Below are 27363 nucleotides of genomic sequence, written 5' to 3'. Positions count from 1 at the left end.
TGTCATTAAAACAACTGAAATGTGAAATGTATGTGAAAGTTAAGGAAAGAGATGACTGAAGTGTAATGCTATATAGAAGATGTCCTTAAAGAACCTTTTTTTTCTTTACAATATGTTGTAAATCCCTTTCTGTAGCAACAAATCTACATCATCATTCTTAATGACTGCACAGAATATGTCATGATTTCTCTTTTTTTTTTAAAGATTTTATTGGGGAAGGGGAACAGGACTTTATTGGGGAACAGTGTGTACTGCCAGGACTTTTCCAAGTCAAGTTTTTGTCCTTTCAATCTTAGTTGCAGGGGGCGCAGCCCACCATCCCGGTTGAGAGCCCGGGCTCCAACCAACTGAGCCATCTGGCCATCCAGGAGCTGAGCAGCAGCTCATTGATTTCATTCTAGTTGCAGGGGGCGGTGCTCGCTGGTCCACATGGGAACTGAACCCGCAGACCCGCGTTGCCCAGAGCTGAACCTCCCCTATGTCATGATTTCTTAAACAACCTTTTAAGGCTGTTCTATAGAAGTTGGGATTTTAGTGTTCATTAGCATATTAAAATTTCTAAGAATTCCTACAGCAAAGAACCCTCTGAAACCTTATTTAGCCTATTATTGTGTTTCCCCGAAAATAAAATTTACCCGGAAAATAAGCTCTAGCATGATTTTTCAGGATGACATCCCCTGAACATAAGCCCTAATGTGTCTTTGGGAGCAAAACTTAATATAAGACCCGGTCTTATTTTCAGGGAAACACGGTAGATTGGTGCCAAAGTAATTGAGGTTTTTGCAATTATTTTTAACCTTTGATACCGCAATTACTTTTGCACCAACCTAATATTAACCCCCACAAAAGTGACCACAGAACTTTTTTTTTTTTGCAGTCACCTCGTTGCATTTTATTTGCCTTTTTTCCTTTCTTCCTTTCTCTTTCTTTCATTCTTTTTTTCCTTTTTTTTTTTTTTTTTTTTTTTTTTTTTTTTTTGTGATGACAATGATGATTTTATTTTTTTGCCACTGATTTGTCAGGATCTCCCTTATCTTTCCACATCAAGCCAGAGGGTCAGTCGGCATGCTGGCCTCCTTCTGCCATGCCACACAGCATAGAGTTATACAAGCAAAGAATTTTGGCTAAAATCCAAAAAAACATTACCCAGAAAAAAAAGCAAACTGAGTAATACCCAATCATGGGGTTCTGTGAAAAGACTCAGGAGTCGCTGTCAGGCTGTTCGAGTTATGATCCTTCCTTTTTGTTGTTTTGCTTTTGATGTCCCCCCATTGTACACCAACTGTTATTTTTGCTAATGTAAAAATCTCAGCAGACGAAAAAGTAAATGAACAAAATGGCAACTCTGATGTTTAGCAAGATCACCATGGCTACCAGAATACTACCCCCTCAAGTTTTCTTTATAACCCAAAAATAAATACTTATTCTATGACAATATGTCCAATTAGGGACACCTCAAGAAATGAAATATTCTGATTAATAGAAAGTTAACTCTACTACCATTTAAGGAGTTCACATTTTCAAAGAAAACACCATAAAATGTATTTAAAACTAAACTCTATTGTACATAGTTTAACCTTTAATTGGTCACTTTGAGCTTGTCACACAAATAGAATTATCTATTGGATTAAATTGGATTTGCATTAAATTTAGGCTGTGTACTTTAACTGTCATTTTAAATATACACCTAGTAAAGTACAAATTGTATGAAACTGAATCCAAATTACTTAAGCTTTTCTGCTAATTACTTTATTATGGATACATGTATAATTTGCAAACCCAGACTTGGCTGTGTTACATTTGACCTGATAATTCTCCATCTGTGTGTCCCTGCCCCAGTCTAGGGCAAAATGGAATTAGGAACACCGTGCATATATGCTGTTATTCAAATAAGCAATATGTTCAGACAGGAGATTATTTGAAGGAAAGGAATTGTGTCTTTGTTTCATTATGAGAAATCTAGTTTTTCTCATAAACAAGTTTGGCATTCATAAAATATCTAATGTGATAGAGAATGTCACTCTCACAAGTGTCTGTTTTATTCATTTTGCTCTTATGAAAGATATATTAATATTGGCCACAAATATGTCATTTTTCTGAATTGCTATGGCCTAAGGAAGGCAACAGGGTATAGTAATTCAAAATGTATGAAAATTGTAGGCTAAGGACCTGGGCTAGAGTCCCAGCTTCATCACTTAATGACTACATTTTTTTAATGTGTTTGTTTATGAAAGCAAAGCATTACCCCGCTACCCCTATATCTCATTAGAATTTTTATATTGCTTCTTACAAAAGTCTCTTTAATTAAAGAAGAACATGCTGTTCACTGGTTTTTTCAAGCTGTTATGTGTCTTTCAAATTAATAATTACAAATTCCATAGAATATTTTGTGCCTCTTTGCAAATATTTTAAATCACTAAATTAAAATGCTATTAACTCAAAATGGATCTCTATTAAGAGATGTTCATAGTTAACATGATGATAATTATAATGTTATTCAAGCTTTTTGGAGGTAGAATTTTCAAACCATCATAATTTTCAGAGAGAAGGAGATACAGGTGTATTCTACAATGTGCTTTTCTGCAGCTATTGGCAGTTACACAGCAGGGTGGAGTGTTATGGAGTGGGAATTAAACACCTGAATTTCAGCTCTTGCTTTTCACTCATAGTTCTAGACCCTATTCAAATCATATCTCTTGTAAGGCCCTCAGTGGGGGACAGGTGTATATGAAGTTATCTACAATCTGTGATCTGAAAGGATAAAACTGAAGAAAAAAAAAACGTTTTAACACTTGGAATAAAGTCAAAGAAAGAAACAATAGCAAACCAGTATTAAAAATGGGTGTCTTTAATGTACATAAGACAGTATGAAGCAGAAAATCATGTGTCAGGAAAATACAGAATTTATTAAATAAAGATAATAGTTCATTCCTAATTCCCTATGTAAGAGAATAAACCTTTTTTTTAACTAAATTTAGATATCTAAATCAAAGTATGGTATTTTATGCAACTTGAGTCCTTGATTATACCTAGATTAGGGATTAGGGATTCAGAACATAATATAGGTATGTTATACCACAGAGATGAAAAGCTTGGGACACTTACCCAAAATGTGTTTTTTACATTATCAATTTCACTGCCACATTGGTAATTTTTTCTTTTTTCTTTTTTTTTTAAATTTGGAGATTGTCTTAGTTGGTTCTGCCCAGAAGCAGACCTAAAGACAAGGATTTATGCGTCATCAGTTGGTTTGGTAGGTGAAGAACATGCTGGAAGCAGAGTGAAGAATTGCAATTAATAAAAGGAGAATTTATCTAACGAATTACTATGTGGATGACAGGGGCTTAATCTTATTTGAAATTAATGTAAACTAATTACTGGAGGAAGTGTAGAACATACATGTCAGAATCATCTCACATGTAAGGGCAAGGGAGTTGGAATATTGAGGCACCAGCTCCTGTCAGTCATTGTATGAGGGTGGCTGGAGAGGAGGTCATTGATCCTCTGGCACTTCTGACCTGGTCTCCCTCCACCACTCCACCCCCAAGGGCAAAGTGGGCTCTAGACATCAGAGAAGAACCTGAGTCCGGGAAATTCATGTGCTGGCAGTGAGGTGAGCAAATATGCATTGCAATGGTAAGATGAAAAACATAGAAAGGGCATCAGGAGTGTCTCTTACAGCGACTGGTGATATAGACATAGGACTCGAAGTCTGTACAAGACTCTAGAACCCAAATAACTCTACCCCCAACATCTTTGAGTGGTCATCAGTCAGCCTCTGGGAACTTCCAGAGAGATCACTATTTTGAGAGGTAGCCACTCACTCTATGGGCAGCTCTCTTCGCCTCTCTTTCCCCTAAAAAAACAGTTTGTCTTTTTATAATTTCTAACGTCTCCACTTATAAAAGAAAATATAAAATACATGCACACTGTATGCGTGTGAGCGCATGTGTGTGTGTACCTCTTTTTCTTAAAATATTTGATGAGCGCTCTCAGTCTCTATCTTCTTAAATCTCTTCTCACACTAAACAGCCTCAGTTCTTTTTGGTCTGAGGTTCTTTATTTTCCTCTCCCCATCTGGGCATCACACCCTTCAGAACTGAAGTCCTTCTGCTATCTCACAAGGTTGTAATTTAAGTCTGCAGCTTGTTTGCAAAAGCCCCTCGCCTTGTGTTTTTCTTTTTATGGAACTGAAGAAAACTAACTAAATAAACTAAAATTTTTATGTTTGTAATATTTTGAAGCATCTTAAAAATCGCATTCAGGGGACATTTGGGAGTTTGAAATTTCCATAGGAAAAAAACGATTAATAAGAGTGACTGACCTCATTGCAATAAGTTTCCATCATTTACCAGGCATCAGGTCCCTAACACCGCCAAATATGTCGTGCTGTTTTCTCCATGTCATTGAATTCTCTGGAACATGATAACAACTGGGAAAGGAATTTACAGTTGACTTACAAAATCAATTTAAAAGGAAAACCAAAATCATTCATATTCAAATATGCCATTGCAGATTTTTAGCTTAAAGATGGTGCTCAATATAACAATCGCAGCTTCATAATAATAGTTCCAGGTTAAAATATATCAGCTCTTATTTTGAAAGACCCCGGGTGCTTTATAAACCGTTGATACATAAAGGATTAACACAAACTCTAATTGTGGATTGAAGACCAAACTCTATTCATTTGTGAGTCTCAAATTGATGTTACTATACTAGTGTGTGTGACATTTATAGTCTCATTAACTTCTTATTCATCCAATCAATATTTATTTAGCAGCTATTCTCCTTTAAAAACTACCTCGTTCAGCCAACCAAATGATACCAGTTCTCCGCCCACAGCTCTTCCTTTCCTCTGCTCTGTATTGCAGTCATTTCTGTTTGAGTCTTATCCCCTTATGAGATAATACACATCCTGCAACAGCAATACTAACTTAGTTATCTTTATAATCCCTGAATCTCCTAACCTCAAACTATACGAAGGAGACATTTATTGAACTAAATTTATTTGAAGATGAAGGTAAGAATGAAAAATGTCCTGGATTTGTTTTTCCCAAATTTTAATAAATACATAAAGATTTAAAAATCACACTTATAGAAATTGATTATACCATAATTTGTTAAAAAACAACTGCAGTTATGGCATCTGACACCTACCTTACTAATATACCAGTATGTAGCCCTGATTTTAGAACTGAATCATTTGACCAACACCATGGATATTCCTAAACAGCTGTTTACTTCCTAAAAAATAAATAAGACAAAGTAATTAAAGGAACCAATTAATCACTTTTCCTAAGTGTTTTAGTCTTGTAAAGATTTCAAAGGGCTCCTTTGAAAGTGTATGATCAGTGTAACTTGTATATCCTTCCTAACCCATTCTTTAGAACTCTACTTCAGACATTTGATCATTATTCTTTCTCTTGTTTCATCTTCTGTTTCTTTTAAGAAGATAAAAAGAATGGAGATGCAGATTTTTTACGCCTACATTTTTCTGTCTTTATGAAGGGTCATAATTAATCATTACAACCAGGCTCACCCTAGGCATTGTTTTCCCTTGACAACTTGGCCAAAACACCCAAATGAAGGTGTTTTGTATTCATATCATTCACCTCAAGCTATTTCTTTCTCCTCTTTATAAAAGAATAGCATTAGATATACAGAGACACGTGTGTTCTTCATCCAAATTCAATTCACTGAGACTTAATTTCTTTAATGAGATAGTCTTTACTTTAGCTGAGATGATGAAAGCCATGTAAAACAACAACCATGATGTCAATTTCACGTAATCATTTTTGTTTTTAAATTAAATAAATGACACTCTAGGTATAAGATACTTTACCATGGAGCATAAATTGGATTTTTTTCACAGAGAAACTTCCATCTATGGAACTGGTGGGTCTTTGGCAGAGGAACCAAGATTTTGCCTTAAACTATAGCCACCCAAGGTCAGGGTGGTGAGTGTTCAAAGGCAATGAGGCCTTTGCAACAGTGTGTGCAGCATATTTGTTTTTTCCCAGCCAGGATCTGGCTCAGCAAAATGTGGTGTTCTTTCTAGCATCACCAGCCAGGTAAATAAATCTGCAGATCACTGCTCCCTGAGGCCCTCAGTTCCCACAATATTGATGCATATCAAGCTCTGCAAGGCCTTTTCTGCCAGGATTTTTGTCACTTTCAGTTCTTTGTGGTTTCTATAAGTCGTCAGCCCTTGAAAATGTATTACATAAGCTTTAATTTATTACATTTATTTGGTAGGCAATCAGGAACTGACTGATTTCTTTATGGAGACACCTACTGCAGAATTTCTACTGGTCCCACATTTTTTGAACATTTATAAGTGTTTACACCTTTAAATGAATTTTAAAGAAAGCAGAGATAATTGAGGCTACACAGAAATCACAAGCTCAGGGTGCTGAGAAAGAAGAGGCAAGATGAGTATGGAAGCTTAAAGAGTGAGCAAATATGGTTTAAATAACCACATCAGAGAAAGTTATAGTGAAACAGTGAGAGATAAGTAATGGATAGCCCAGTGGCAACAATTCCTACTAAAGTCAAATAGTAGGAATCTCTTGTAAACTCAATTATAGTACGAAGTTTCCCAACTGAATACCAACCATCCTGTTCCTTGATAATTGCCTTTTGCACAAACTGTAGCTGAGATCCCCCCAAAATAAGAGTGCCCAAGCCTACTAATCCCATACTAAATCATTTGGGTTTGGATTACCCATTATGATGACAAATGAATCTCTTTCTTTACTGAGCTTTCTTTATAATCCCATTATTCATTGCTTGTCCTCATCTTTATGGTGAGATTGCCAGGGAAATTCAGTTTTAGATAAACTGTAGATGATATAAATCTGGTAACATGAAACATGTAGAAATGCTATGTAAAATGCACAGCTAAGCTTCCAAAAAAGTAAAGAAAATCTTCAGAATAGAAGGTGACTGAGCTAAATGAAGTTGCTAGGTTGGGTAGCCTGGCTGGGGATTTAATGCTCTGAGAACAGAACTTTGAGCTCAATCAAGGCAATAAATTATACCTTAGATACCCTATTAAGCTGGACTATTGAAGGGTAATACCCCAATAAAAGAGAATAGAAGAAAATCTACCACCAGTACCTGCACAAGGAATCAACTAAGTGTTTTCTGTCTTGGCTTGGGCTTAGTTTGATGAGGGAGATATCATCTATGAGAATTTGTCATCATAACCTTCTTTAGACAGACTGTATTTTGAATTTATACTATACACTGTGATCTGGAAACTGAAAAATTATCATGAAAGTAGCCCTTGGCTAGTGACAGCAACGTTGCAGTATTTGTTAGAAGCAAATACAAAATGTGTTTGAAGAGATATTGGTTAAGAATATTCCAGAATTGTTGAAGGCAATCCTCACAGGCAGGAACCACAACAAATTCTGAACCATTCATAAACAAAAAGTAAAAAGTAAAAATCCAAATTCATGGTAGTGAAACTACACAAACTTAAAGACAAAGAGAAGGTCTTAAGTGTAATGAAACAGAAAACATGAGTTAAGCAGTGGTTCCATTTCACTGATAGCCATGTTTGCAAAACTCTTCCAGCAGAATTCATATGTTCTGGATTTAAATAGGATTTCCCTGTATTTCATACACGAGTCACTAATTTACAAAGAAATATTTTTAGAGGATAATAAAATGCTAAAAACAATTTAATTTTTTCTTTAATGACAAAAGTACATGAAAATCTTATATTGTATTTTTACCTTTGAATACACCAGTTACAAAGCTGCTCATTAGTAACTATGATTAGATTTTTTTTCCCATTGAAGGAACTTTTCCATTTTACAGAAAATAAAAGTTTTAATTACTAATGCAAAAATAAATTTATACAATTTTTAAATCCCATTATTTCTTTTTCTTCAAATTTCTGAGTTTCTAATTTCTTAAAAACTCCTAAAAACATTCTTAGAGGGGAAAACAAAGGAATCTAGCAGAGAGAAAAGTCTCCTGGTGATATTTTGTTATTATTTTTATTAGAAGAAAATATTGTTGTATCCATATGTAGGTGAAAATTAAGTATTCTGTGGTATCAGAGGTGTCTAAAAACAGAAAAATCTTGCTTGCTGCTCACAACAAAAATCCAATCTACTCACAGAAAATCATTCTTACCAGTCAAAGACACCTAACAGTTTATTGTGCATTTCAATAAATCATCAGTAAATTATGTACATCTAAATTCTTTGGACCAAAATCACTTTAACTTTCTTATGTTTATATATATGTGTACATATATGTAGTTATATTAGTTTGTTTTATACTATTGATTTGTTTTATAATTTTGTCATTCTCTTTGAAGGGATTGTAGCATAGCAGTTTTCTGACACCGATCTAGTGAAATAATTTGTCATTTATATATACAGTGATTGAAATTAGAGGGATTTTTTTTTTTTACTTTAACTGCTTAATTTTTAACATGGTTTATAAATTTCTTCTAATTAGGATAATTCACTTTTATAAGGATAATTATATCTATTTCTCATAATGTCTCCACAAGGAATTATGCTCAAATAGTTAAAATTCTAGTTTTAAAAAATATAATAAATCAGTAAAGTTAAATTGGTTTTCACTTATTTCCTTATATCTTCACAGATTGTAAGTGTTGGAAAGCATGTTAAAGGCTACCATTATATCATTGCAAATTTGGTAAGAACTCTTTATTTTCTATTTTTCATAAGAATTTCTCAGGCATTCAAGATTATTTCAACTGTGCCTTAAAATAATGTTCCAATGAATTATTACACTATATTACTTACTAAGCTTTTTGTAACATAGGATAATATTTTTATAACAATGATCATTATATTGCTCATGTAGAATTCAGTATAGTTTGATGCAGGTTAGTTTGCTATCTGCCAAAGTGACCTTTAAAACTAATTACAATGTTTGCTTTACTATGATATCATTTGGCAAATTAAGTAATGGCCTTTTCTCTGTGTAAATGATAAATGTGCCACTCTATGAATAAAGATTGCCAATGCTTAGCAGTATTACCAGAATGATGGAAACTGATGACTCATGCTCTCTAATTTTAAGAAAAACAAGATTGAAATGGCTATTTAAGGAAGTCTTTTGATTGTGAGTTATTCAAACTTTGCTTAATTATGTCAACTTTTCACATATTAAATACAGTTGGTTATTGAACAAGATACATATATTTGTACAAAATTCTTAAAAGCCTAAGGAAAGTCCTTTTGGATTTTTTGGCAAGGGTCACTAGGTATTTCTTGTTAACTTTGCAGTGTAGGGGGTAAACTAGCCATGCAGAGCACCATTCTCCTTGCTTTATTGGAGTACCATCTGCCCCAAGGGCTTGATCTCAAAAGTGGTTTATCTAAAAGTAGTTCAGAATGTTTTATCTTTTTTTCTCTTTCCCCACCACATATTTCTTTGGTGAGGATCTTGTGCTTGAAGAAGGAAAGGAACCAAAGGTCACAAAAGAGATTGAGATGCAGTCCTGTCATGTAGCAAGTGGCCCATCACACTTTGTGAAAGGAATTTTCAGTCTTTATTGAACTGGGTTTCGTTATGGTGTAGAGATAGTAAAATGTAGCAGTAGACTGTGAATTCTTATTGCATTGTGTTTCTTGAATAAAGTATAATTATGCTACTTAATGGAGTAGCATAAAAATACTGAGAAATTTTTATTTGTCTTTTACATTACTTTTAGAAGACCCATAGTCTGGATGTTTTAATATATTTTGTTTTATATATATAGCTTAAAGTTAATATATTCTGGTATCACTATAAGAGAAAAATAACTTTATGTTTACAGAATGTTTGCATTCACAATGACATTATATAAGGAGATTCTAGCAAATAGAAGTATTTGACATCTATTCTTTCCAAATGCTAGAATTGAGAAGAAAAAAAAAAAGTCAACATGTTATAGACTGTCATGCCAGAAATGAAATGCTGACATTGATGATTCATTTGGAAAGAATTAACGGTCATAAAATTCTAATGGGTATCACAGCCTGTCTTAAACAGCTCTAGTACATGGTAGCATACTTAAGTTATCTTTATGACTAAGTAACAACATAGGAAGTAGAAAAAATTATGCTTGTATGAGGGAATACAATCATCACTGTCACTAAAAATAACCAATCTTTTACCACATGTAGTGGATATTAATGTAACACTTGACTTGGCCAGTAACTCATGCATATGTATCTGCATTATAATGTATTAATATGGATTCTATTGACTTATTCATTTATCCCTGGATAACTGCAACTTTCAAAACCATAGTCACTTTTGTTTCATTGGGCTAATCAACAGCTATTTCTTGAGAACTATGTGCATAGGTTTCCTGGGTGTGAAATAAATCCAGTTTATTATTATTATTATTGTTGTTATTATTATTATAGTTAGTGTTGAAAAACTGAATGATTTTCCCCTAAGGTGAGGAACAATACAAGGATGTCCCTCTCATCATTTTGATCAAATATGGTATGAAGTTTCTAGCTAAGGATACTGGGCAAGAAAATAAATAAAAGGGATCCAGATTGAGAAAGAAGATGTTTATGTATAGAAAATTCTAAGGAATCTAATAAAAAGCTATGAAAACTAATAAATGGATTCAGCAGGGTTGTAGGATATAAGGTCAATATACAAAAAGCTATGTATTTCTATACACTAGCAGCAAACATTCTGAAAGTTAAGAAAATAATTCCATTTATCACTTACAATTTCAATTTACGATTAATGGTGAACTGTTATTTACCCAACTCATCAAGACTGATTTAATTGGAGACACCAAGATGGAGACATAGGAATTTTCTAGACATCTTTCCTCCCACACATGGAGCAATGTTTCTGAGAGAAGTGCAGAGAAACTGAGAGAAATGACTCCTACACATCAAGCAATTCAGAAAATACCTATGTCAGAATGGGTAGGAAAGGCTGAGACACATTCTGTCCACAAACACTATTCCTGGCATGATGCCAAACAATCTGGAGGGACTCCCCAACTCCCAGCTTCTGCATGAAGAGTAAGGATTTGGACCACACATTTAACACTCCAGCTTTCAAGGCTGCCACTCACCAGACAGGACCCCTCCTCCCCAACATTTAGCTATGAAAGCCAATGAGACATGTGTCCATAAGACCCACAGGATTATAGAAAATAAGGGGGCCATTCTTAATGGCCACATGAACATTTGTTATGACTATCCTCACAAACAGAAGAGGCAGGAATACCCATCTCCCAATCTTTTCCTGAAAGAGGGTTGACTATATACTTTGCAACCAGCTGCCTGACAGTCCGTCTTCAAGGTTTTAGCTGCACACACCTAGGGGTTGTCTGTGATCCTCCACGGAGCCCAGGGGAACTGAGCTGGTGGGCATTTCTTCCACATTCTCCCTCTAGCTTGCTCCAACTGTAAAGCCATGTTGCCAACATTGCCAACATGTCTCTGGAAGGAGATTGTATACATACTTGGCATCTCACTTTTTGCTGATGCTGCCCAAAAAACAACCTGATCTGATAGCCAGATGAGCTTGCATTCACAAGTCCCACAGGACTGTAGCAAACAATGAAGCATTTCTTAACAGATGTGCAGGAGAGTACTTGACAAGGCTATCCCCCAAGAGCTCAGTATAGAGGAAACAGACAAAATGCCCTTTTTCCAATCTTTCCTTAAATGGCTTTGACTACATACTTTACTTTGCAGCTTGTAAAGGGTCAGGCTTATAATCACCTGCATCTAAGTGCTTACTGTGATCCTCTCCTTTAGTTCACTGGCAGTCCTTGGCACAGCCTCAAATACTGGGAGTCACTAAAAACAAAGCAGGCAGCTTGAGCAATCACACGGGTTTTAAAGAAAACTAGATTAATCTGGACTGGTTTACCCAAAAGAGAGTTCAAAATAACAGTCATAAAAATGCTTCCTGATGTCAGAAGAACAACACACAAACAAAATGAGAATTTCAACAAAGAGATAGAAAATATAAAAATGTACTAAAGAGAAATTACGAAGCTGAAGAATATAACTGAACTGCAAAATTCAATATAGGCTTCAACAGCTGATTAGATTAAGTGGAAGAAAAGATTCACTAATTTGAAGACAGAGCAGGGGAATTCAATCAGAGAAGCAAAAAGAAAATAATGGAAAAAAGTGAAGCTAGCTTAAGGGACTTATGATACACCATCAAATGGATCAATATGTGTGTTATAGTGGTCCCAGAAGGAGACGAGAGAAAAAAAGGGCAGGAAAGCTTGATTCAAGAAATAATGGCTGAAAACTTTCCAAACCTGAGAAAAGAAACACACATCTAGATCCATGAAGACCAAAAAATACCAAATGAGCTGAAACTAAAAAGACACACAGACTGAGACACATTATAATTAAATTGTCAATTAAAACAAAGAGAGAATTTTAAAATAAGCAAGAGAAAAGCAACTTGTTCTGTACAAGGGAACCGCTACAAGACTAGCTCTATTTTTCAGCAGAAGTTTTATAAGCAAGAAGGAAATGGGGCCATATATTCAAAGTGCTAGTAGAAAACAACTGCCGACCAAGAGTACACTATCTGGCAAAGTTGTCCTTCATAATTGAAAGAGAGATAAAGAATTTTCCAGACAAACAAAATCTGAAAGAGCTGATCACCATAAGTGATCTTACAAAAAAAAAAAAAAAGTCAATATTTCAAGCTGAAATAAAAGGACACGAATCAAAAAAGAAAGAAAACATGAAAGTATAAAATGCATTACTAAACTGAAACTACTATAAAATAATATTAAATGTCAACTGTAATGGAAAATAAGTTTTTTAAACCCACTGGAAAAGATAAATATATATACAAATTCAGAATACCCCAAAATTGTAATGGTGGTGGGAAAAATCACTTCTAACTTTAATATAAAGGTTAAAAGACAAAAGCTTTAAAAATAATCATAACTACAATAATTTCTAAATGGGTACACAATATAAAAAGATGTAAATTGTGACATCAAAAACATAAAATGTGGGAGGGAATGTGTAAAATTGTAGAGCTCTTGTATATGTTCAAAATTTAGTTGTTGTTAGCTTAAAATAGACTGTTATCACTATACGATGTTTTATGTAAGCCTCATGATAGCCACAAAGCAAAAATCTATAGTAGAAACACAAAAGATGAAGAGAAAGAATCAAAACATACCACTACAGAAAATCATCAAATCACAAAAGAAGAGAGCAAGAAAGGAACAAAGGGCTTACAAATTAGCTGGGAAACAATTAACAAAATGTCAATAGTAAGTCCTTTCCTATTAATAACCATTTAAATGTAAACTACATTCTCCTATTAAGACATAGAGTGGCTGAATGGATGAAACAAAGAAGACCCAACTATATGCTGACTACAAGAGACTATTTCAGATTTAAGGAAACACATAGACTGAAAGTGAAGGAATGGAGAAAAGACAGTCAATACAAAGGGAAACTGAGGAAAGAAGGAGTTTCTATACTTATATCAGACAAAATTGGCTTTAAGCCAAAACTAACAAGAGATAAAGAAGGTCATTTATAATGAGAAAGAGTCAATTCATCAATGGGATATAACATTTGTAAATACATTATGTGCCCAACATTGGAGCACCTAAATATATAAAGCAAATATTATCAGACCTGAAAACAGAAAAAGCTAGCAATGCAATAATAGGAAACTTCAGTATCCTATTTTCAACAATAGCTATATAACTGAGACAGAATATATATCAATAAGAAAGCACTGGACTTAAACGACTTGTTAGGTCATATAGTCCTACAGACATCTGCAGAATATTCCATCCAACAACAGCAGAATATATTCTTCTGAAATGCACATGGAACATTCTCCAGGATAGATTATATGTTAAATATCAAGACAACTCTTAATCAATTTTAGAAGTCTGAAGTCATATCAAGTGTCATTTCTGAACACAGAGGTTTGAAACTAGAAATCAACTACAAGGAAAAAACAGTAACATCTACAAATATGTGGAGATTAAGCAAATGCTCCTAACAACTAGTGAGTCAAAGAAATCAGGATAAATCAAAAAATACTTTGAGGAACATTAAATTGAAAACATAACATATCAGAACATACAGAATGCAGCAAAAGCAGTTCCAAGATGGAATTTTATAGCAATAAATACCTACATTAACAAAAAAGAGAGACGGCAAAGAAACAACCTAACTTTACACCTCAGAAACTAAAAACAATGAAATAAAATAAGCCCAAAGTTAGTAGAAGGAAGGAAATAAAAATCAGAGTGAAAATAAATGAAATACAGACTAAAAGGATAATGGAAATGATCAATGAAAATAAGAGCTGTTTTTTTGAAAAGATAAACAAGATTAACAAACATTAGGTAAACTAAGAAAAAAGAGAGAAGACAAATAAAATCAGAAAAGTATGAGGATGCATTACAACTGCTACGAAGTATACAAATATTAAGGATCATAAGAAAGTACTGCGCACAATTATACACTGACAAACTTGATAACCTAGAAGAAATGGATAAGCTCCCAGAAACATGCAATCTACCAAGCATGAATCTTGATAAAAATGAAAATCTGAACAGACCAACAAATAAGGAGTTTGAACTAGTAATCCAAATACTCTCAACAGCGTGGCCAGTTTTCTCAGTGGTTAGAGAGCGGTGCTTAGAGGGCAATGCTTAACACCAAGGTCACCAGTTCAATTCCCACATAGGACAGTGAGCTGCGCCCTCCACAAATAGATTGAAAACGACTTGAAATGGAGCTGATGGATCCTGGAAAAACACACTGTTCCCCAATATTCCCCAATAAAAACAAACAAACAACAACAACAACAAAACTCCCAACCAAATGTCCAGGACAAGATTGCTTCATGGGTAAATCCTACAAAATATTTAAAAAATAATTAAAACCAATCCTTTTAAAATTACTCCAATAAATAGAAGAGGGTGGAATGCCTCCAAACTCATTTTATAAGGCCAGTGTTACCCTGATAGTAAAGCCAGACAAGGACAATACAAAAAAAGTAAATTAGGCTGATATCCCTGATGAACATTGATGCAAAAATCCTCAACAAAAATTCAACAATACATTAAAAGGATCATACCACCTAAATAGCAGGAGCTGTGTGCCTCATATCTAAATGGACAGACATGTCCCTGCCCCTGATTCTTGAAAATTTTCTGTGATTATCATTGCCACTTCCATTAATAATTGCACATTAAGGATGTGTAAGATTTATAAGAAATTTATAAGAACTATTGATGCAATATTTCTTTCCTACCGCATTTCCCTGAAAATAATACCTAGCTGGACCATCAGCTCTAATGCATCTTTTGGAGCAAAAATTAATATAGGAAATCTTATAGTAAAATAAGATCTTATAGTAAAATCTTATAATAAAATCTTATAGTAAAATAAGACCGGGTCTTATATACTATACTATACTATACTATACTATACTATACTATACTATACTAAAGACTGGGTATCATATCATATCATACAATACCAGTTATAATTTATAATATAATATAATAATATAATATAATATAATATAATATAATATAATATAATATAATATAATATAATATAATATAATATAATATAATATATTGGGTCTTATATTAATTTTTGCTCCAAAAGATGCATTAGAGCTGATAGTCTTATTTTCAGGGAAATACGGTGTGTCCCGTTTGTGATTTGTATGTGGGTACATGTATGTATTATTTAGACATAACCATCATCTAGAGGTACTGATGAAAGTACATGGTATGTCAATAGGTTAAGCTGTGTTCTAGAAATGACCAAGAAATGTAAAGGCAGGAAAACTTTATCTATCTGTTGGTTCACGGTAGTCTGTTTTTCAGCAATTCAAAGAAAATTGCTTCCCTACTTTGCCCCTAGACTTTTTCCTTTTATTTACTTTGCTTCCTGTTATTTTTTAAAGACTGCTATGATTTTATCATTTCACTGCTTAAATTGCAGGCTCCAGTAAAAGAATTCAGGCCCTCATGAAAAGGAAAGACCTGTGGTCTTTCCAACCCTACCTGCTAATAATTAACATCTCACTCCTGTACAGAACTTCTTACAATTCTTTTAAAATGACATACTGCCATTTCTCCAGTAGTTACCATCTTCTATCAGACTAAGCATTTAAATCTAGGCACCATGCTACTAAAATCCTGTAGGATTTATTTACACTATTTACCTTTATGCACAAATCCCTTTCAGATTTAACCCTTCTTAACCCCAGAACCTCTTTCAACTCCACCCCTCACTTGTTCTTTCTGGAAAGTAAACTAATTCCCAGATACCTATGCTGCTTCCATCTTCTCAGTTTCAATTTTTCCTGTTGTCTCCATGAGGAGGAACTTACTCCACCCAATCCTAAATAAATAATAGTCCGTCTAATAGAAAGCTGTCCTTAGATGCCTAATCTTCTGGGTTGACAAATCACCTTGTACACCAATAGTATAGAATAAATTCCTTTTTTTTTTTAATTCATGAAATCACCATTTTATATCTTGTTTGTACCAGGTATTGTCCAACATCCTGTGGCCTGCAAATAAGACATTAGCACACTGCAAACTCATTAAAGGAGGAACAATGTCTATTTTGACCTTACAAAAAGGGCTATTATCCTTACTCATTATCTGTTGAATAGCTGCTTATCCTCTATCACCCATCTTATGTTCCTGTATTTATCTTGTTACTATAATTGTTCTAATTAATCTTCAAAATAGATGTTTATTCTGTTCATTGGAAAATGCGGTTCAGTGTAATTTATCCAAGATCACACAGACCCTAGGTGTCAAAAGCAAGATTGAAACTCTGTCCTATCTGATGGCAAATAATAAATAAATTCAAAGGTTCTGGTCAAGATGGGGCAGGGGGGCGGTAGATAAACACTATGCTTGCCTCTTCTCATGAACACTAAAAATTACAACTAAATTATAGAACAACAATTATTGAGAATCACCTAAAGTCTAGCTGAACAGAAGTCCTATAACAAAGAACATACAGAAGAAGCCACATCGCGACAGGTGGGAAGGGTTGAGAGATGGAATGGGTTGGTCCCACACCGTGTTTGAGCATTAAAAATTGGGAAGGATATCTCAGTTGTGGAGGTTTCCTTGAGGAGCACAGGGTCCCAGCCTCACAAGCTCTCCAGCCCAAGTTTCCAGTGATGGGAAGAGAAGTTCCCATAACATCTGGCTGAGAAAACTAGTGGAGATTGTAGCTGAGTCACATGGAGGGCAGCTGTAATCCCAGGTGTTCTTCTTAAATGCTCGCACACAGACTTACTCACTGACGGACTCACTCACTCTGAGCTCCAGCCCTGGGGCAGCAGCTCAAAAGGCACAAGGAACATACAGGAAGGAACAGAATTGTCTGGCTGCAGGACAAGGGCTGCAGGGGCAGCTTTCTCCCAGACAGAAATACTGGCAGAAGCCATTGTTCCTTTGTGAAGCCCTCCACCTACCCAGCCTGCACACCCAGGTGGGCGCCACATCTGAGTCTTCATCAACCTAGCAATCATTTGTCCACCCCATCCTGGCAACTCCCTGAAACCCCACCCCATCCAACATTCGGACCCACACAATCCAATTCCAGTGGCATTTCCATACAAACGGCCTGTCTTAGCACTTGCTGCAGACTTTTCTAAAATCTCTCAAAGGGTCACAAAACACAAACAAGCAACATATGACCCTGGTGTGCCTAATACCTTTTGTTAACACGTTGTGTACGGATCACAAGAATCTTCACGAGGGATTTAAACCCTGCCGGACACAATATGTTAAGGAGCCCAAAGCCCAGCACTAATGGCAACCAGCCTTGGTTCACAGCTGAGACTTTCACAGGTACCATGAAGTCCAGCACAAGTGATAACCCTCTGCAGATCACTTTGTGGCTCATACCAAGTGGCCCTGGGCAGGGCACATGCAGCAACTGAACTTGGACTGCAACAGAGCCCTTCCCAAGAGTCCCAAGAACCAACACACCTGGTGGCCAGCTTCAGACCACACCAGAGCACCACCCAACCACTTCCACAAACAACACAGCCAAATGGCAGACTAGGCAGGCACCACAGCCATGCTAAAGCAAATCCTGCTCTGTAGGGTCAGCCCCTGCAAAACAGTTCCTCCACTGTAGTCATAGCCAGTCCTCACAACCAATCTTCCCATTGATGTGCAAATAGCAACCAAGGCTCAATTACAAGAGAAGGGACACACAACCCACACAAGGGATACACCGGAGCCACTCAGCCCCACAGGACACCTACTACATAAGGCCACTCTACTAAGACTGGAAGACATAGCAACTCTACCTAATACATAGAAACAAACATAAGAAGGCAGCCAAAATGGGGAAACAAAAAAACATGTCCCAAATTAAAGTACAGAACAAAGCTTCAGAAAAAGAACTAAACAGAATGGAGACAAGACATCTACCAGATGCAGAGTTCAAAACACTGATTATAAAGATGTTCAATAATCTTACAGAGAATGTCAACAAAGATATAGGAAACATAAAATCGGACATAGGAAACATAAAAAAAGAACCAGTGAGAAATAAAGAATATAAAAACTAAAATAAAGAATACATTAGAGGGAATCAACAGTAGATTAGATGAAGCAGAGGATCAAATCAGCAATTTAGAAGATAAAGTAGCAGAAAAGACCGAATCAGAACAACAAAAAGAAAAAAGAATCCAGAAAAAATGACAGTTTAGGAGCCTGTGGGACAACATTAAGCATACCAACACTTACATCATAGGGGTACCAGAAGGAGAAGAAAGAGCAAGGAATTGAAAATTTGCAGAAATAATGATGGAAAACTTCCATAACCTGGCAAAGAAAATAGACGTACAATTTCAGAAAGCACAAATGGTTGCAAACAAGATAAACCAAACAGGCACACCAAGTCACATTATAATTAAAATGCCAAAGGTTAAAGACAAAGAGGGAATCTTAAAAGCAGCAAAAGAAAAGCAGTTACAAGGGAGCTCCCATAAGACTGTCAGTTGATTTCTCAACAGAAAATTTGCAGGCCAGAGGGGATTAGCACAAAATATTTAAAATGATGAAAAGCAAGGACCTATAAACAAGATTACTCCACCCAGGAAAGCTATTATTTAAAATCGAAGGAAATCTTTAAATAAAGATCTTCCCAGACAACAAAACTTACGAAGGTTTGTCACCACCAAATGAGTACTACGAGAAATGTTAAAAGGACTACTCTAAGAAAAAGGAGAAAGAGGAGGAGGAAGAGGAGAAAAAGAAGACCAAAAACATGAATAATAAAATGGCAATAACTACAAACCTATCAATGATTATTTTAAATGTAAATGGATTAAATGCTCCAATCAAAAGACATAGGGTGGTTGAATGAATAAGAAAACAAACCCTTATGTATGTTGCCTACAAGAGAGTCACTTCAGATAAAAAGACATACACAGAGTGAAACTAAAGTGATGAAAAAAATAATTCATGAAAGTGAAAAAAACAAAAAAAAATCTGAGGTAGCAATACCTACACCAGACAGTATAGACTTTTTAAAAAATGCTATAACAAGAGACAAAGAAGGACCGGTATTCCAACTTCTGGCTATTTATCCAAAGAAACCCAAAAACTACTTCAAAGGAACATGTGCATCCATATGTTCATTGCAGTATTATTTACAATAGCCAAGATATGGAGGCAGCCTGGGTGTCCATCAATGAATGAATGGATAATGAAGAGGTGGTATATGTTCACAATGCAATAATACTCAGCCTTAAAAATGAATGAAATCTTGCCAATTGCAACAACATGGATGGACCTAGAGGGTATTGCACTGAGTAGAGAAAGACAAATACCATATTATTTCACTTACATGTGGAATCTAAAGAACAAAATAAACAAACAAACAAAATAGAAACAAACTCATAGATACACAGAACAATTTGACAGTTGCCAGATGGGAGCATGTTTGGAGGAATGGGTGAAAAAGGGGAAGGTATTAAGAAGTACAAATTGATAGTTACAAAACAGTAATGAGGATGTAGAAGGAATATAGTCAATACTGTAATACCTATGTATGGTATCAGATGGGTACTAGGTTTATTGGGGTAATCACTTTGTAAGTTATATAAATGTCTAAGTCCCTATGTTGTACACCTGAAACTACTATAATATTGTATGTCAACTGTAATTGAAAATGAAATATTATTTAAAAAAATAACCCCGCTAAAAAAACAGGGTGAACCAAGAATCAAAGTGAAGAAAAATTTTAAAAAGAATAAATAAATTTGAAAAATAAATAAATTTTTAAAAAAGAATAAATGAATTCAAGAAAAATAATCAAAATTATGAAATAACGTATTCACAGTGACCCTTCATTTATGCATTTCCTGTACCAACCGCAAGCGGCTTCTGGCCTTATAAGCATTCTGTTTTTCTATTCAGATCTGTCTTCACCCCTCTTCCAATCGACTAAATGATTTATATATGGCCATCAATAGCAACAAGGAACTGTTGACATTTGTTCCACGTGCTAGGCAAATTGTTAAAATCTTGCTCTCATTTAGAGTTTTAATTTTAAAAATATATATATTCAGTATACATCTAGAAAAACACCTGGCTCGGTCATAAAGTAGTATAAAATCATAAAGTGCTCAGGGTATATCACTAAAGATTAACTGAATCTGTTCCTTACCTGTCTCTCACTGCACCACAAACAGACACACAGACACATACATGCACACACCATTCACACCTCATTTATAAGGTAAGGAAATTAAGATACAGAGTGAAGTACTTGTCCACATTTAGGATCTGGTTAGTGTCAGAACAGGGACTATAACTTAGTCTAGCACATTTTTACCCAAGTGCAGTAACCTCACGAATTTGGAGACATTGTTTTACTTTTTTCTCCATGCTTCCAATATGTTTCAAGTTTTTTTTTTTTTCATTGAACATGTCAAACTCCACCATCTAATTGATCATCAAAAATGCATATTTTAATCAATTTCTTAACTACCTAAATTTTGAAAGATGTTAAGGAATCTCTCTCATTTGACTTGACATTCGTTGAAGTTAACTGCCCCAGAGCTATCTCAATATGGTTTAGATTACCTGTGAACCTGAAATGCAAAACAGCAGAAATGTTATCTGAATTAGATAAAACTTAAAGGATGAATATTTATTAATCACCTATGATGTGATGGGCTTACATAGATTTACATCAATAATCATCAGATTATCTGAAGGCCTATCAGGTATAAATTTCCTTTCCCTCCTTTTCCTTCAGAGGACGTAGGAACTGTAAATGGAAATTAAAAGGAAAACCAAGTTGGAAGACAGTCTTGCCTTAGGAGGTCACCCACCACTGTGAGATGATAGCATTGTTGCAGAGCCCATTTCAACAAAGCCTCTCTGCTGTCCAACCTCCGCCATTAGGGGCATTGTTTACTTAGTTGCTTAACCACCACCACCATCCTATTTAGAGTTACAATTTTATTATAATGTTGCCCAGAACTTTCAGTTCCACAGTGTTCTCTGGGTAAAAACTGAAATCTAAATGGCCACCGAAGTAACTATTTCCAAGAAAACTGCTTCACAGTCTAGATCCTATCAATTTTCTATGTAAAATTATTTTAAAATATATGAAATGAAAAATATTGCCCATACTCAAACAGACATAGCTGAAATTAACTGGCTCACCCACAATTCATTTAAATCATAACTGAAAGGAGTTTATAATCAGGTGTGGCAATATTGTTTACTTTCCCTTCAGCATAGCAGCAGGATGGAATCAGGGAAATGTGGACGGCTATTTATCAGTTAGACTTTACATTAGATGATATTTCTGAAAGCTGCATCTGTGGGATGACACTATGAAAAAAAGCTTGGCAGGCCTTCTAGTATTTCAGCCACTGCTGAAAGAAAATAATAATGTCATCGATTAGCAACCAATGCAATAGTTGAATCATTGTGGCTTTTAGAAAACTGAAATTATTTGCCTGCTTGTGGGTCTGGCTTATATTCTCATAGAAGCAAACAAATGTACAACTGACATTTTACGAGTCTGATGGACAGTGTTTTCCCCAGTTCAAAAACATATTTGCTTTTGAGTGTCTAGTTTCTTTCCTAGTGAAATGAAAATGTTACTGATGAGCCGTCAAATTATCTGGCACAAAATAGGCATGAAACAAATATTTTGAATGAATTAATTAATAATAGCTATCATTTACTGAATTCAAACCAGATGTGCTAGCTACTAGTACCGTCATTCTCATTGTTCATGTGGGAAACCTCAGGATAGAAAGTTACAGAGGTAGGATTCAGAGCCTGGGCTGTTTTCTACAGTATTATTATCCTGCCTCTCCTGGGGACATTATGATAAATACCAAAATTAAAAACACACATATTTGTGTAAGAATACACAGAAGCATAGGGTAAAAATGGCAGACTTGAGCATCATCTTGATCCTAATACATATTTGCTGGGTGATCGTGAGTAGTTTTGCTGTAACTCACTGAGCCTCAGTTTCCTTATTAGGAAGATAAGACTTATAATAGGATCTACCTAATAACCTTGTTATGAGAACTAAACTAGATAGATCATCTGTGTAATGTGCTTAGGAAAGAGCTTGACACATAATGAGCCCCGAATCACTATTGGCTATTAATACATACTCCATAGCAATTGTGCTTAGTTGCCAATAGCCTAGTCTGTTTCCTCATAAATAGCCAAACAGCACTATGCATATATTGGCTAGTAAGACAACCATATTTGTTATTTCAAAAAAAACAAAATATCAGAAGTTTCCAAAAACATGGCTAAGGCACATTCAGGAAGATAGGCAATGCCAGCGCTTCCTCTTCTCCCTGATTCCTACACTGGTTCCTGCTTAACTGCAGGGTCACTGCTGCATATTTTACTTCCACCAAAAAAAAATAATAATAATAAAATAGACCAAACACTTTCCCTTAGTTCCCTCAACACACCTGAATCATATTCACATTTTCAAAAGAAAGTTTACTAAATACTAATAGAAAACAAAAGCAAGTAAATACAGGTGTACAAACTCATGTATGTGTGTATTGTTTATTTTTCTCTAAGCTAATAACTTAAGTTTTATTAATCCACTCCGCTAATAAGACTTTTGCCCTCTTCTTGTAATTTTTTATTTGTTTTACACTTTGTATTGAGTATGTATTTTTGTAAGTCACCTTCAATAGTTAATAGGGGGGAAAAAAGGTATAAACCAAACTAGATAGATGATAGATATGATAGATGGCAAGTGGATAGAGAGAGAGAGAGAGAGAGAGACAGACAGACAGAGCCAGACAGACAGACAGACAGTGACTTTACAGAATTTTTGAAACTCAGATAACTACCTCTGGACCAAAAGAGATTACACCCTTCCCTCCCAGCATCTTCACTCCACCTGGCAGACACTATCTTTTTTCCTACCACACAGGAGTCCATGAATGGCCTATCTTGCTCTCTTTTCTTCCACTACCATTTCCCAAGACTATGAGGGTTATAGTGACTGATGTAATCAAAGCTTTTACCATCCTTGGATCAAATTACTAGCTCTATTTGCTTTCAGACCACTTTGTGATTAAGCTGAACCCCACTATTAGGTATAACCCATCACAGACTCAGAGTACCATATTACCTTGTTATTACCTTCACATAAGACATGTTTCTACATATCTGTACCAGAGGGCAACTATGTCCTCAATAGGAGAATTTTCAGTGCTATCATATTCATTTCTTATACTCCCCCACGCTTCATAAAAGGCATTCAGAGGCATTTAAGAAATACTTGTTAGGTCGAGTTAAACTGAATGAAAACACTTATGTCCTTTTCTCGTGCATTAGATTTTGAATGACAAAATTTAACAGCTAAATTGGCATAATTGGATCGCCCACTTATTTCCAGCCATCACTTTATAGGAATCCAGTTAGATGCATATATTTGTTATTAATTTATGTTACCATTGAAGAGCTCAAATGTATGATATTGAACTAAACTTAACAAACTGTCATATTGATTTTTGTAGGGATTCAAGGATATTTCTCTTGAGAGGTTTATACATGGTGGAGCCAATGTTACAGGATTCCAGTTGGTAGATTTTAATACACCTATGGTAACCAAATTAATGGATCGTTGGAAGAAACTAGATCAGAGAGAGTACCCAGGATCTGAGACTCCTCCAAAGGTATTTATTTGTTTTTATTTTATGTATTTTTAGTATTTTTGTAAATTTAAGGTAGAAAGTTTATGAAATAGTCCTAGTAATATTTTGTTAGGCATACTATGACATAGGACAGAAGCATTTTGACACTATCACTGTGATGCACAAACCCCTAATACTTTCTAAATTTCTATACGTAAGAGTAAAGTTATTAGATATTAGCTCAAGTAGTTTACTATTCTTATTATTACTATTATTACTTTGTATATGAATTTCCATGATTAAATTGTATGCTTTTTAAAACTTATTTGTTAACTAAATATTTCAAGTGTGAACATTGGTAACTATTCTAGCCAAATAAAAACTATATTTGCAAAGTGATTGATAACGAATACATAAATTAGGAAATTGGTAAAATGTACAAGCTTCTGCAACATTTCTCCTTCAAATGAATAGTAAAATGTCAAGGTTGTTTAATTTTTTCCAACAGACATTGCAGAAGTATGTTATTGGTATCTGTAAAGGAAGCTGGTAAATTTCTGATCATAAGCACATTTTTTTTCTCACCTGAAAAGATAGATGACTTCCTTGGATATCATATAAATAATGGCATAATGTATCTTAAACTCCAACTTATTGGTTTTGTGCTCCTACATAATAAGGCATCATAACTTTTAACAACTTTTACTAACCTCTTACTGACAGTGTATTCTAATAAAAAGTTTTCAAATATAACTTGGAAATTCAAGCCCAGAAAACTACAATCTAGGGATATGGAGTCTCAATTCTTCCATTTCCTAATTATAAAACTTTCCCTACTAGCTATATCAATTTCTCCTCTGTAATGTAGGAATTTGGCTAATCATACCATCTTCACAACTCAATAGAATCATGGAATTTCAAAGCAAAGCATTTATTGAGTATCTATTATGTGTCAAGCACTGTATTCAACCGTCTGGTTTCACAGATTAATAAATGCAAGATTAAACTGGTATGTTAATTTGCTGTCCCTGAGTCAAGAACCAGGTTTGTGGAATGCCCAGGACCAAATAATGCGCATTATTTGGACTAGTCTCTGAGTCCTAGACAAGTGCATTGTCCACTCTCTTATACCACTTCTCATGCTTAGATAACATATATCAAAACTTATAAAAAAGCCAAAAACTTTTTCAAGGTGCATATTATCTTCAGGATTAAAAGAAACTTGAGAAGTCTTTTAGTCTGCCTTTACTCTGCCTTTTGCCTGAGGCTCTGAGATAAATCATCCCTGAAGCTCAATTACATCAAGTGTTAATACACAAAAAGAAGAATGTGAAGTTTCCTTTTGAACACATTTCTAATATAGACAGTTTCTATACAGCATGGTTCCCTCATTCTGTCATCAGTGTATGCAGAGACTCTCCTGTCTGTCTCTTCCTCGTGAGACACAATCTTATTTCTTCCTTCCTCACACATTCTGTTGTCAGACCATTATTTTTCTCAGCATTTCTTCTGTAAACAATCTGTTTAAGATCTTATTACCCTCTGAGCTTTAGTAACTAGAATGGGCTTCAACATTTTTGGCAGTGTTTTGTACCTCCTTGTTACTTCTTTTCATTTCAGTGATAATATTAACATATCATCAGTGTCCATTGTGGCCCCCCTATCTGGACATATTGGTGTCATAAGTCCTTCCCTGTCTTGCCTTTACCTCATTCCAATGTCTCCTATTTCATAACTTCCAATTAGACTTATGTATGCCACAGCTTTGAACACTTTGTTTTATATATAAATATATATAATTTTCTCATCTTTCACAGATCTTAACATGATGCAAGGCATCCAATAGCCATTTAATCAATATATATACTCAATTCTCTTTATTCACAGTAGTATGTTCTATAAAGTTGACATGAACACTGAATTAGCGAACACTGAAAGCTTGTTCCTAGGCAAAATACAAAATTGGGGTCCTGCAAGCTTCTTGTCATATGCTGTGAAGTGATCAACACATAACACATTGTGTTTCTGTTTAAAGACACCTTATTTAATACATTGTTGATTCATTAACATTAAATTTCTGTCCAACAGCACTCATGACTGAACAAAGCTTGTCTAACATAAACACATTTTCTCCATATAGCATATCACCGCCTTCTTGCACTATGGAACACTAGACAGCAGTTTGGCACTATACTTTTGGGCCACTTTAAACAGTGAAATCATCAGCAAAATGCACAAAGCTGAAAAACCTGGCACTAAATAGACCACAAAAGGACACTTATTTACAGTATAACAAGAAGTTGGGGAGATTCAAGATAGCAGAGTAGATAAACACTGTGCCTTCATCCTTCCATGAACACATTAAAATTACAACTAAATTGCACAACAATCAACCTGGAGAACCATCTGAGGTCTAGCCAACCAGAAGTCTTATTACTAAAAATATAAAGAAGAAGCCACGTCAAGACTTGTAGGAGGGGCAGAGACACAAAATGAACAGACCCCAAACCTTCCTGTGGCGATTGAGAATCATGAGGGATACTTCAATCATGGAGGCTCTCCCCAGTGGAGTGAGGGACCCCAAGCCCCAACACCAGGCTCCCCAGCCTAGAGTACCAGTGCTGGGAAGTTTGGGTGGGACAGAAGGCTACAGGAAACCCAGCGTCCTCTTAAACAACCCACACACAGACTCACTCACTCGCAGGCACTCACCTTGGGCTCCAGCAAAGGGACCATGACTTGGAGGGCCTCAGAGACGTCTGGGGGGAGGGAGACAGACTGAGGTGTGTGGTTTCAGGGGGAGGACCGGAAGACAGTTGGCATTTTCCTGGAGTTCCTCTTCCTGTGCAGCCAGCAGTCAGGCGCCATCTTTCCTATGTTGAGCCCACCCCCACAGGCCAAATTGGAATCTGATTGGCCTGATGAACTCTGCTTCTCAACCCTGTTGACTCAGCTGGGACTCCACCCCACCCAACTCACTCAATGTTGGAGGCACTTTCTCTGCTAGCAACTAGCCCCTCCTGCATTATATTCTTTCTAGGAAATCTATCAGAGTCCACGAGCCCCATGTGGTGGCTACTGGCCTCAGTATGCTCTGAGACTTTTGTTGAGTCACTCCAGGCTCAGCACTGGCACCAAACAAGAATCTACATTAAACTGGTGACCACAACTCTTCCCACTCTAGTG

General features: G+C 35.5%; 1 protein-coding gene across 11 annotated transcripts in view; it reads left to right on the top strand.

The window, feature by feature from the left end:
• GRIA4 (glutamate ionotropic receptor AMPA type subunit 4) overlaps window positions 1–27363 on the top strand; it is a 377547-nt gene that overhangs the window by 272181 nt on the left and 78003 nt on the right. For 10 of the 11 annotated variants that reach the window (XR_012497413.2, XM_088791479.1, XM_074335541.2 and 7 more), the window contains exons 6-7: window positions 8629–8682; window positions 24061–24219. Coding sequence is in view for 10 of the 11 variants with exons in the window: in XM_088791479.1 (XP_088647605.1) it covers window positions 8629–8682; window positions 24061–24219 (213 nt within the window). In the remaining variant the exon portion in view is untranslated. The remainder of the gene's footprint in view (window positions 1–8628; window positions 8683–24060; window positions 24220–27363) is intronic. The other variant, XM_074335547.2, reaches the window with a different exon arrangement.

Source organism: Rhinolophus sinicus, chromosome 14, assembly GCF_057876585.1.
Source record: "Rhinolophus sinicus isolate RSI-liver-muscle chromosome 14, RSI-T2T, whole genome shotgun sequence".
NCBI lineage: Eukaryota > Metazoa > Chordata > Mammalia > Chiroptera > Rhinolophidae > Rhinolophus > Rhinolophus sinicus.
The sequence above is the reverse complement of the archived record's forward strand: the minus strand, read 5'-3'. Positions and strand labels throughout refer to the sequence as shown.